A 12527-nucleotide genomic window follows, 5' to 3' on the forward strand; every position below is an offset into this window, starting at 1 on the left:
TCATCCAGGTGGCTGGTGCAAAGCGACAAGTGATTTGTGCAAAGCGACAACAACTGTTTGGTGCTGACAAAGCCTGATGAGTCATAAAAACTTTTGGGACTGGAGTAATGATGATTATTGACCATGTATTTAATATGATGGTGACTGGCTATTGGCAAGGGGCTCGAGAAAGACCACCTTTCAACTCGGCCTAATAAGAATGGACGACTCAGCCTGGTGAGAAAGGACGATTCAGACTGCCTGTCAAGAAAGGACGACTCCTAGCGAGAAGGGCGAGAAGTACCGCCTCTTTTATTGTCTGGTGGAGGGCCGACTAACACCCCATTTTTACACGGCTACGCAAGTTGCCAGCTAAAACAGTAGGCTCGGTGTGAATGCTTATAGGATCGATCTGGTGAGTATGCTGACAAGTACCAACTTTCGAGTCCGATGTGCAAGTTGTCGACTTATGTAGTCGGCCGCAATAGCGGTTCAAGTTGTCTGGGCTCTGATCATGTCTAATCTGACATGGAGCAGAACAGGTGTCGACAACTCAAAAAAGATTAACATTTAGTTATTTACAGGCTACATAACAGTACACCATAAAGTATTGGTTTTACTTTTTAAGAAGGTTTTCCTTTCGATCTTTGAGAGCAACAATTTTAGAATTATGATTATGCACTCCGACCTGAAAAAAAAAAAAACAGAAATACCCTCACACTTGAATTTTTTTTTTAAATAGAACGCCCTCACGCTTGGAAAAAAAATTACTGAAATTCCCCAAACTTCAAAAATCCACCCAAAAAAATTCAATGGAAATACACTTAAATTGTCTTTTCCTTGACGATTCAATTGCAACACTCCCCCACATTTTGTCTTGCACACACAGCGTGCACTAAAATACTAGCTAAAATAACACAAAGTTTTAAGAGTTATGAATTCAAGAGAAGGGGGATAAAATAGTCTAATATCAATTCTACAACTGCAACCCAATAAACAAGAAAAAACTTGTGCGTGCAACAGCAAATGAAATTATCATACCAGCCTACTTGCAACTGCAAGTCCAGCTAAAAGAAAACAAACGGTAAAAATAGATACATAAATTGCAATAACCTACGTAGGAATTTGATCTATATATGGTTTAATAGTACAAGAAATCAATCCACCATAAGCAAAAGCGTGGAAACGACAATAACAAGTCCAAGGTTTTAAAACACATAAACCAGTATCATACCTAAAATACCAGAGTAATCTGTTCCCATGACTTTGGAAGTAGTCTAATACAAACTACGGTATGAGCTTCAATAACGATGATAATGATAATAGCAAATGAAACAATTTTGGTCATTCAGACTATTGGAAGGAAGATTAAGTACACATCATCCTTTCATTTAACATCTCAACCATAAAAAATGTATATAGGTAAGACGTAGACAATTTGGTAATAGCAAAAGACAAATATTTATTATGAGATAAGTACATACTCATTTACAAACGCCACAAAGAGAGAGAAACAACAGAGAAGTGCATTTACACAAAGCTTCCCAGTTTTCACTTCACAACTTACCAACACCAAGGTCCTCCAGCCATTCAACTTGCTATTCAAGTATTCGAAGAACAAGTATCCTGCCAAATACATTTTTAACATTATGAGGTAACAACGGCTTCTGTTGGGGAATCATGTGTTTTTTATTATGATAAAATAGAAAATCTGAGGCGCCACAATGTCTACAATAAGTATTAAATTACTGCAACAAATAGGACAAATTTTCAAAACCAACCTATTTGGACTTTTATTCCCAAAAAAAGACCCGTTTCACATTTATTTAGAGAAACCAACCTGGTTTCAGCCTCAGCGCTGAAACCAGGTCGGTTTTTGAAAAAAACTCTCCGAAACTTCACGGGAGTTGAACTCCCGTGAAGTTTTTTGAACTACGAAACTTCACGGGAGTTCAACTCCCGTGAAGTTTCAGAGAGTTTTTTTCAAAAACCGACCTGGTTTCAGCACTGAGGCTGAAACCAGGTCGGTTTTTGCAATTATTTTTGAATGGGGTCGTTTTTTGGGAATAAAAGTCCAAATAGGTTGGTTTAGAAAATTTGTCCGCAACAAATATTCGGAAAATGGAAGGGCGGGCCAGATTCCTTAACCACTTGGACTCCGTATCTTTTGCATACTATCATCAGCATGTATGTTTTGCTGATTTAACAAGTTTCATGTTTGTTAAATAAACATTCACATTATCCATTAAGAGAAAAAAGGGAAAAGCAGATGAAATATTTGCCTTTCACTTAAACACCAGGAAGAAGAGGGAAAAGTGGACTCAAAACAATGAAGTAAATAATAAATAAATAGTTCAAAAAAAAAAAGGGTGCATCATTCAGTAGCATAATTACCTAAGAAGAACAGCATGCTGAACTTCGTGTTTGCTCAGCAGGTCTGTCGAGGACCATCCCTGTTGGTTGCTGAGCTGGCTGAGCACGAGGTAACCTTCTCGCTGCAAGCACAAAATGAGGAAGGGGGGTTTCAGAATCACAAAATTTCAAAGAAAATGAAGGAAATAAAGGTCCTCGCATAAGCTTTGATTCAGAAATATGATAGAAGGCTTCAAACTTCTGAGATCGCATTGGTAAAAATCTGTACCGATGTTAAGTACTCCCTAATGCACTTAGCATAGATAACTTGGGTGAAGTTCAAACAATTGTACACAAATTCATTCAAGATGAATAAATCACAAGTCCAAATATCTTATTCTTCTCCTAGCCCCACCGTGAGCATTCATTGTACCAACACTGCTTTAAAACCATGATAAAATTCTAAACCACCATCCAGAAAGGCCTTCCTTGAAGTTTATTACACTGGTACTTTTTTTTTGCAACATTTTCCTTTGCACCATAGTGCTTCTTCACATGATATAACAATTATTCATTAGAAGTGTATTAAGATATGAGAAGATAACTTTTCTCTCTTGGCTACGGACAGCAAGCAGCAAGTTACAGGAACCGATTATATGTTCCGTTAAAAAGGGTGCAAAAGCAGCTGCCAGAGGAAACATCATTTCATTTTTTGGAAGGACAAACTCGACCTTCCTGATGACGGAGGACCAGTTGATACTTATAATGGAACTTAAGATCACCCACTTTTAACATTTTTCTTGGTTTAACAGTTCCTACCTTTTTGCACAAAAATGGTAAAACACATGGAGTTACCTACCAAAACAATCCAATATATGCTGCATAATTTGAAGCAACCAACCCAACAGCATGATTATTGCTTGGGCCAATAAGCCAACAAAAAAAAGTCCACTCAAGAGATCTTTTTCTGTTTTTATGCCGTGAATTGCATGACCAAAAACTCCAAGTCTACTTACAGCATCGCATTTTCAAGTTTTACCGAAGAGAGTTTTGTGTTAAATTTGATTGGATTGTAAAGTTTTGACTTTTGAGTCGTGCTTTATAGCCCAGCCTCTTTATAATTAAAATACTGAAGGGAGTAATAATATGTTACAGACAGCATCTACAACAGTGAAGTTCCAGACCGGTCGAAGGTGAAAATTAAAGTAGCTATATCTGCATCAAAATACTACTTTCCCAGCATGTAAACAAGGTGAATTTCAAATATTACCTATTTCATAAAATATGTCATTCACGTTTATGGCTGTCTTGGCAGAAGTTTCCATGAAAAAGAGACCATTTTCATCAGCATACTTGCGTGCTTCCTGCAGCACAGATATCAGCAAAAAATAATAACCACAAAATAACACATGCAAGATTTGTTTCATTTTCATCCTACCACTGTACAACCAATTGACAACAACCAGATGTCCCAATCATTGCCAAACATAGTAAATTGTGCAGCATAAAATAAACTAGATGCATGCATGAGAAGTATGCAAAACAAATTAAAAGGTCAACGTTCTAGTAGCATCAATTACCCAACAGGAGTTAAGAGGCACAATTTAATGCAATATAACAACATGATACAGAACAGTCAATGCATTTTCTAAATGAAAGTAAGCATCACCACGTGCATATTATAGGAACTCAACAACTAAGCATTGTCTATCACAGGTGTTGTGAAATCATGGATTGATAGATGCATCAAGCCTTCAACTATAATAATACTTCAGTAGAGCATTATGTAAACGAAAGCAGTTCAGCAAAACATAGACAACAATTTTCTGACTAACATACACATCATGTTATATTACATCAATGAAAAAAAAACTTGCAGCAACACTCTCAAATTGGAAAGCACGTCATTCAGGAAGTTGAAAGCGATGTTTCAAAAGTCAAAGTTTGAACATACAACACAGAGCAAGCAATGATGCATGATGATTTTTCCTTTACAAGTTTTATCTTCCTTTGTTTAGTTGACAAAACTTTTCAATGAAACCAGGGAAGAGTTTACGACCCACCACATTCCCTATAGAAAATAATGATGGATCCTCAGTTGATAATAATATAACCTATGTTGCATGTGTATTTCTATTATGAAGCCATACCCTACCCGGCACTGTTAGGTCTCATGTTTATGAGCCTATTGTCTAATCTAGTTTTGATGATTAACAAACAATTCCTAACATCGTGTGTCGTGTGTTTGTATTTATTTTGTTAGGTAATCTACACAAGTATTCTCAGGCGGAGGTTGGTTCGACTTGCGCCTACACGATCACATCCTTTTGGAGGTTGGAGGAAATAGGAATGAAGCTATGCGTTTAAGTCAACACATAATCAAGCTTTATTCCCGCTTCCAAGATCGATCTTCAACGAGAGATCATTGTCTTGGGTATATTGTTTGTAGTTTAGAAGTTTACTTTAAGTGTTTATATTTTAAAGCTCAAACTACACACATACACGTTTCGTTTTATCGTATTATACGTTTTTGGGAAAATAACATATTTACGGATTAAAGACTTGATTACACTATTTTATATCTTTCCTCAAGTCTATTAATCTATTTTAAAGTGTTTCAAAACTTGTTTGAAGAAATTTCATCAAAATCAAGTTTTAACATTTTCGCATTTTTTAATAGCTTGCAAAATAAATAAGTTTTCACAAATGGGAAATACAATTTGAGAAATTCTTTTTCTAACATGTTCTATTTCATATTTATAAATATTTCTCAAAGTTTTATCATTTTTGGAGTTGATTTACTATGTTAAATTAATTTTATAAAATCAAGTTTTTCAGCAGTTTTTAGAATCTAGAATATCTGTTTAAAAACAGATAGTTCTCACAAATAAGAAGTGATATTTTAGAAATTCTTTCTCTAGCATGTTTATCTTTACTAGTATAGTGCACGTGCGTTGCACGTGGACATATTTGTTTTATGTTCTAATACTTTACATAATTCATTATTTAATTAATGGAAGAGTTTCATTTTGAATGTAATTATAACAACATTCTAATACTTTACATAATTCATTATTTAATTAATGGAAGAGTTTCATTTTGAATGTAATTATAACAACATTTGAGGACTTATTTGTCATTATTTAATTAATGGAAGAGTTTCATTTTGAATGTAATTATAACAACATTTGAGGACTTATTTGTATTTTTTTTTACAATTTGGATCATATACTTCTTTCAATCTTCTTAAGATTTAAGTTTTGAACTATATAGGGGTTTGTCTGTAAAAAATTATGAAGTTTTAGAATTTTTCTATAAATATATGAAATTTCAATGGTCTTTGTGAAAATTATGAAGATCCATGGTTGTTTGTGAAAAAATTTAGGGTTATTTTGTGAACATTGACAAATCATGGAATACCCAAATGATATACTTTTTTTTAATCTTAAAAGACATAGTTTTATTTACTTTATAATTTAAGATAATGAATGACATTTAATAACTACTGGTAGTTTTATGTTCAAATTTAGAATATAGTTTTAACATTAGGGAGGTTATAATATACTTATTATATAAAAAAATTTACCCAAAAGACAAAAATTCCAAGTTTGTTCTTTACTTTTATGTTAAGTGTGACATGTTATTCCAGTTTATATTAATTATCTTTATTTTTGCTAATCCATTATAATAAAATAAATTTCTGACTTTCACCTTCTCTCTCTTCTATTATCATATAATTAGTAACATGCTATAAAAAATATATCTACTAAGTTCGTGGATAATACAATATTTCTCTCAAATCACAATTAAGTACATAGTAATAATTATAGAAATAGAAAAAAGTTCATTACCCCCCCCTAAAAAAAATAGACCTTAAACTTTAGACTCAATTCGAATTCTCCACATTTTTTTGTATCAATCGTATCCTTAATCCACATATAGCCGTCAGTCTAAAAATCACATCAGTATAAAGTATGATCTGAGTAAAGCTCAATACTTCCTCAGCATAACTTCAATCGTCTTCACCCCCTTTGTCGTTATCTCTTCTGAGGACAAGGTTATCGATAGCGGATAACGTTGCATAGCGGTGAGGTATCGCTAAGGCTATTTCGGGCTATTACGGCAAAATAACGGTAAAAAACACAAAGACAAATAGCGGTCTAATTTAGATATGTATAAATCCTAAAAACAAATTAAAAAAAATATATAAGAAATCTAAAAATACATATTGGATGATTTAAAGAGATCCTAAACATGAAATAGATATGTAACCATCACGTAATACCGAAGAGATGATTTAAAGAGATCCTAAACATGAAATAGATATGTAACCATCACGTAATACCGAAGATGACTGGAGGAGTCAAAAAGTCGTCGTCTTCGAGAAGAAGAGCTTAGCGGTGACAGGACTGTCCTAAGAGGAGCTCACGATGAATGAGGTGAGAGAAAGTATCAAGGTAGGTGCCAGAGGCTATGAGAGGTGACGGGAGTATGCTAAAAATCACAGGAGACGGTAGAATAAAATGGTCAAGGGTTGAGTTTAATTTTAAAAAAATAAGCCTCAAACCGTTTTTAAATAGCAGTCAAAAAACAAATTTTAAATGCAATCGCTTACTATTTACCGTTATGACATACTATTGGCTGTTTTTGCGAACAAATATATTCCGTAATATGTCACCGCTACTGCGCGATAGCGTAACGGGCGATAGCGTCGCAGAAAGGGACCGCTAACGCTATTAACGTCGCTATTGCGGGGCTATTTACCGCTATTTATAACAGTGCTTCTGAAGGGATAATATTTTCACTGGCGAGCTTGTATCATCCAAATAATATCTTAGTAAAACCATGGGGTGACTATAGGATGCTGTTAGGGTTGTAAATGGTGAGTGTAAATCTAAATCATCAAATGAGTAAATTTATATAGGTTGCAAGTAAGGGCTATTATGATAAATAAATAGAAGCATGCTCTTTGGATTCCGTAACAGTCAAATGTAATTGCCACTTAAATAAAAACTACAATTGAAAATGTAACTCTCATTTCAAGTATGCATGAATGCATGCACTAATGGTATTTTAAGTTGACACTTTGTTTGCAAATTGAAACGTATATTATTAGTTTGTCATATGTGCGTTTTAAGTGGAGGGGTTAAAAAAATAAAAGTTAATATTAGTGAACAATTAATAGGAGAGTTATGCCATTATTAAGAATGTATGCATGTAAGCATTTTAAGTTGACACTTTGTTTGCAAATTAAAACGTATATTATTAGTTTGTCATATGTGTGTGCATTCAATTCTCAGCTATTATGTCAAATACAACTTACAATCTTAAAAAATTTATGATAACATTAATATTGGATTAGTGGAGGGGTTACAAAAAATAGAAGTTAATATTAGTGGACAATTAATAAGAGAGTTATGTCATTATTAAGAATATATGCATGTATATGTATGTGTTTATATGTATGCAAATTTTTTATGATAACATTAATATTGGATTAGTGTAGGGGTTACAAAAAATAAAAGTTAATATTAATGGATAATTAATAAGAGAGTTATGTCATTATTAAGAATGTATGCATGTATATGTATGTGTTTTATGGATGCATGTATGTGATTTGGAGGGCATTTTTGAAAGAAATATTTTAACATACCAACACATTTTTATAATAGTATTAGATGTGTAGAAACATTTCTCAAAATTTCAGGATTTTTGGAGTTGATATTCTATTTTTAATTGAATTTAGAAAACCAGATACGTAAAATTTTAGAATCTGTCGTGCATGTTTTCAGTCGACTGAACAGTGTTTTCAATCGACCGATCAGTCGACCGATACATACATCAATCGACTAAGCAGATGAATTTTTAGCCTTTTGAAAGTTTTAGCCTATCAGTCGACCGACGCAAAGTTTCGATCGACCGATCAACGGTCAGAAGCATAGTAACGGCTAGTTTGTGGGCTGCTTTGATTGAGAGATTATATATATTGCCCCCAAGCTTTATTTTTCTTTCATGGGTGTTTAAACTAAGATTTTGGGAGTTTGTTTTTAGAGTTTAAAGTGTGTTTTTGGTTTATGCAAAAGAGTTTGCAAGGAGGAGAATCGAAATTTCATCTTTGAGGAGTTTATCCTCAAATCTTCTTTTCTCACTAGTTTAGAGAAGTTTTTCTAAACTCATTTATCTAGCTTGCTTTCATTTTGATTCTTATATATATGTGCTAGATTAAATTGAATTTGATTTCGTTTTTACTCATTGTTTCACACACAACCACTTGAGCTTGAGTATTTTCAGATATAGTATAAATTAGGTTGTGGGTGTGATTATTGAGTGAGTTTTCATTTTCGTTCTCATTTGTATTAGAGAACAAAATCATTTATTTGAACTTATAATTGTGAAACACATTGTAATACACAAGGACACTTAGAGGAGTGGACGGGGTCAATTCCAAGAGGAGTGACGTTGGTAGTAAATCCTAGGACGAGGTTGTAATTCCGAGCACTTGATGACGGTGAGCTAGGCCAACACTTAGAGAAGTGTGTTGTGTGATTGTAATTGTGAGAGTTGTAAAAGTTTTCGGTGAACTTGGAAAACCGATTGTGTAGTTGATTTATTTGAGATAGTGGAAATTCTCCTCGAGGGTGAGGAGCGGAGACGTAGGTCGTAGGTCGACCGAACTCCGTGATCAATTTCTTTGTGTTTGCATTTGTTGCTCTTATTGTTCATATCTTATACTCCTTGTTTATATCGCTCATTGTTTAATTGTATATCCTTACATATCTCATTGTATATCATTTTGTTAGAATATATTAGTTAATAAGTTTTAATTTGGCATCAATATCAGATTAGATTAGCAAATACTCTATTCCCCCCCCCCCCCTCTAGGGTACTTTCAGGCACGTCCCGTACACATACCCGTACACAACAATTCTTGGAAACTCCTCGAATGTATGCATATTCAAACAAGTACTCAATTATACAATACATGTTTTAACTTAACACACTTGTCATGCACTTCTCGGCCGAGGTCAGATTAGTTTCAAGCCATATTCAGTTCAGAACTATTGAGTTCAAAGGGTTGTTCGCATATCTTGTTCATAAATATGATTTTGGCTCCTGTGTTTCAATCGTCTCCCCATACCCTATATTTTACTAATTTGTCATGTCCCATACACATTACTGTATCTGTACCCCCACCCGTATCCATGCGACTTAGAATATAACCTTTTGTGCACATCATTGTCTGGCCTGCTGAAACAGAATAGATTCGCAAAGTGGAAAGCATCATAAGCATGAAGATGTGTTATCTAACATGCAGCACGCATCAAAAGATAAAGAGGATGATACCCATCAAAGAGTAAGTTGACACTATCAGTTAGTAGTGAAGTAACAGTACACCATATGGTGCTCTATACTCATTAATACCTTATCCCATTTGTCATAATAGATAGTTGATAGGCATGCTATTAGGCAGAAGGCCTCATTCTTGCCACTTAAATAGATATATCATACTTCGATTGAATAGTATAATGTAATGAGACGTGACACATCAATCTTCATCATTTTATACCCTTCAAAAGTAAGAAAATACTAGTCCCACTGACGAAGTCAAATCCTTAATGCCGATTAGACTTGATAGTATTTGAATATACTTAATCAGAAATGATAATCATATAGATGTCTACACATAGAAAAAAAATTACATAGAAATAAGTAGAAAATATTCAATACGTATCACTCCTAAATTTATTATCCGTCAAAGTGTTTTTTATTGCTGGTGCGAGTTGCACTGAGTAGCAATACCTCAATGATTGTGGACCTTGTGCAACTTATCACAGCAGTATGGAATTTTTATTGAACTTAGGTTGTACAGTTGTCCTCGTGATATTAGGGTATATTCAGAGATGCAACAAAATACATGAGCAGTGAGCACAGTATAAAACTGGATAATTATCCAAGACATTACCCACAAGGAGAAACTAACAAGTTTGAACTAGAAACAAACAAATAAACTAAGTCGCAGGAAATAAAATATGGAACAGATAGATAATACTTGCCTCAGTTTCCACCTTCCTTTTCTCTTCCAAATCAGCTTTATTTCCAGCAAGAGCAGTAACCATGTTTGGATTACCTAAAACCAATACATTATTCCGATGTTCCTCATCAAAACAAAGAAAGAAAGAGAAAATACAATCTAAAACATCTCCTATTCAAAGTTTAAAAACAAAGGATATTCTGAAATACATCCATCTGCACTTCACTACGAAGGTGATATCTGGTGATCTTTTGCTTTCTATTCTCAACAGTGACCAAAATAATTCACTCAGTCATTGACCAAAATGGTTACTACTTATAGCCTCATGTTAATTGTTGCTGTTAGTTACTCAACTTACTTAATGGTGTCATCATTAAAACCATCCTAAAGCTTCTACCCCATGCAATAATTGCTCGCGTGCATTTCAAACGTATTCTCCAACACAATCGCTAGTTACAATATCTTCAACTTAATGAAGTTCTAACAGAATTTTCAAACTATGTTAGGACTAAAACACCGCACAAACCTTGCTTCTGTAGCTCTTGCACCCACTTCTTAGCTCTCTCAAACGACTCCTGCAATCCAAATACACCATGAGAAACAATCCCAAATTTTAATTACAACCTCAAGGCCAAAAATTCACACTAATCTCACCGCGCTAGTAATATCATACACAATAACAGCAGCAGCAGCTCCTCTATAATACATAGGCGCCAAGCTATGGTACCTCTCTTGACCCGCAGTGTCCCAAATCTCGAACTTCACCGTCGCATCGTTCACCGCCAACGTCTGCGAGAAGAACGCGGCTCCAATTGTCGATTCCTGCGGCCAAGAAAACCCTAATTCAGATCAAAACCCTACTCCAAACCTACCCAGGCACGCCATAAAGATTCCAGCTTTTTCACCTGGAATTCAAGGAACTGGCCCTTAACGAATCGCAACACGAGGCTGGACTTCCCCGCTCCCATATCCCCCAACAAAACCTAGAATTTTCAAAGATTTGATGTAGAATTTCAGCTGTTAAATTTTTTTTTTTTGGGGGGGGAAAGGTGAGAGGTCGACTTACGAGCTTGGCATTGAGATTGCTGTTGCCGATCGTGGCCATCGGAGAGATCGACGGATCGATTCGAGTGAGGAGTTTGGGTTCTGAATTGTGATATGTTTTCCCCCCCTCTGTGAATTAACTTTCGAAGAATTGGGAAGACGGAGAATTGAAGGGAGAGGGATGAAAACGAAAGAGGGATTGCTTCGTTGTTAATTAGAAGTCCAAAGCCCTGTTGGGGTTGACGTGTTTGTATTTGTCCGCTTGAAATGACGGTTTTGTCCTTGACTTGCATAATACGGGTGAATAGTTTGTAGTGGAAACTGCGTCCCTTCACCGTAGTTCATCTGTTTGTAGTTTAGGTTACATCTCTATACCAGATAAAAAATAACTAGATAAAATTAAAAAATATTGTTCATGCGATACAAGTGAGTTCAATAATATGTTCGTTATATAAGACACATTGATCATCAAAATTAACCTAAAATCTATACGCTTAGGATTAAAACTATTATAACATTATGACAAATATGTATTCATGAATTTTGGATGTGGGTCTGGATATTTCACTATAAAACCATATTCGTAACCATATCCTATCGTTATAGATTTGATTATTTATATTCGCAACCTAACAGATACGGTTATGGATATTTCCTCAGATGCGGATATGATTTAGAATCCCTAATGAGTAGTGATAAGTAGACTTCAAGTTTAAAAAGAATGGGATCTTAGGAGGTCTTCGTCAATTGGGACATTTCCACGCCAAGTGAAATAATTGTTAAAGTAAAATATTTTTTAGCTAGTGGGATATTTTAGTGTGATAAATAGGAATAATTTTGTGAAGTGGAGTATTTTGATAAAATAATGTGGGATAAATTTTTATAATCATGAAGTATATATTTATGCATTTTGAGGATATAAATAATATTTTTGTATTTTAAACTTGCAATTATTGATTGATAATTGTTTACAAGAATGTTATTTACTATTAAATAACTTTTGTTAGACTATAAGATATTGACAGTTATTATTCTCATATATGTTGTAGCTTTTTCTATTTCTTATTTATTATTTAGTACAAGTCTAAAAAAATTCACATTTTCCTTTCTTTTTTTCTCT

The 12527-nt window shown here is 34.3% G+C and overlaps 1 protein-coding gene across 2 annotated transcripts; it reads right to left on the minus strand.

Annotated features, from left to right (window-relative positions):
* On the minus strand, positions 1303 to 11623 carry LOC109836684 (ras-related protein RHN1-like). Of its 2 annotated transcripts, none has more exons than XM_020404660.1 (8): positions 11430 to 11623; positions 11269 to 11346; positions 11018 to 11185; positions 10890 to 10938; positions 10386 to 10459; positions 3602 to 3695; positions 2374 to 2474; positions 1303 to 1605 (listed from the first exon to the last, which is right to left on the minus strand). In XM_020404660.1, exons 1-7 carry the CDS (start codon positions 11466 to 11468, stop codon positions 2374 to 2376), a joined length of 603 nt encoding a protein of 200 aa, XP_020260249.1. In that variant the 5' UTR covers positions 11469 to 11623; the 3' UTR covers positions 1303 to 1605. The 2 variants fall into 2 exon arrangements, with proteins under 2 accessions (XP_020260249.1, XP_020260250.1); XM_020404661.1 differs by lacking the exon at positions 1303 to 1605 and adding an exon at positions 2109 to 2176.

This window comes from Asparagus officinalis, chromosome 4 (genome assembly GCF_001876935.1).
Source record: "Asparagus officinalis chromosome 4, Aspof.V1, whole genome shotgun sequence".
NCBI lineage: Eukaryota > Viridiplantae > Streptophyta > Magnoliopsida > Asparagales > Asparagaceae > Asparagus > Asparagus officinalis.

What these genes read in the sequence shown, in the direction of transcription:
- LOC109836684 (XM_020404660.1), bottom strand. Translation starts at nt 11,468, where the DNA reads ATGGCCACGATCGGCAACAGCAATCTCAATGCCAAGCTC. An exon ending in GCAAGAGCTACAGAAGCAAG is followed by an intron (nt 10,460 to 10,889) that starts GTTTGTGCGGTG and finishes TATTGGTTTTAG; the next exon opens with GTAATCCAAACATGGTTACT. An exon ending in TGACATATTTTATGAAATAG is followed by an intron (nt 2,475 to 3,601) that starts GTAATATTTGAA and finishes TTGTGCTTGCAG; the next exon opens with CGAGAAGGTTACCTCGTGCT.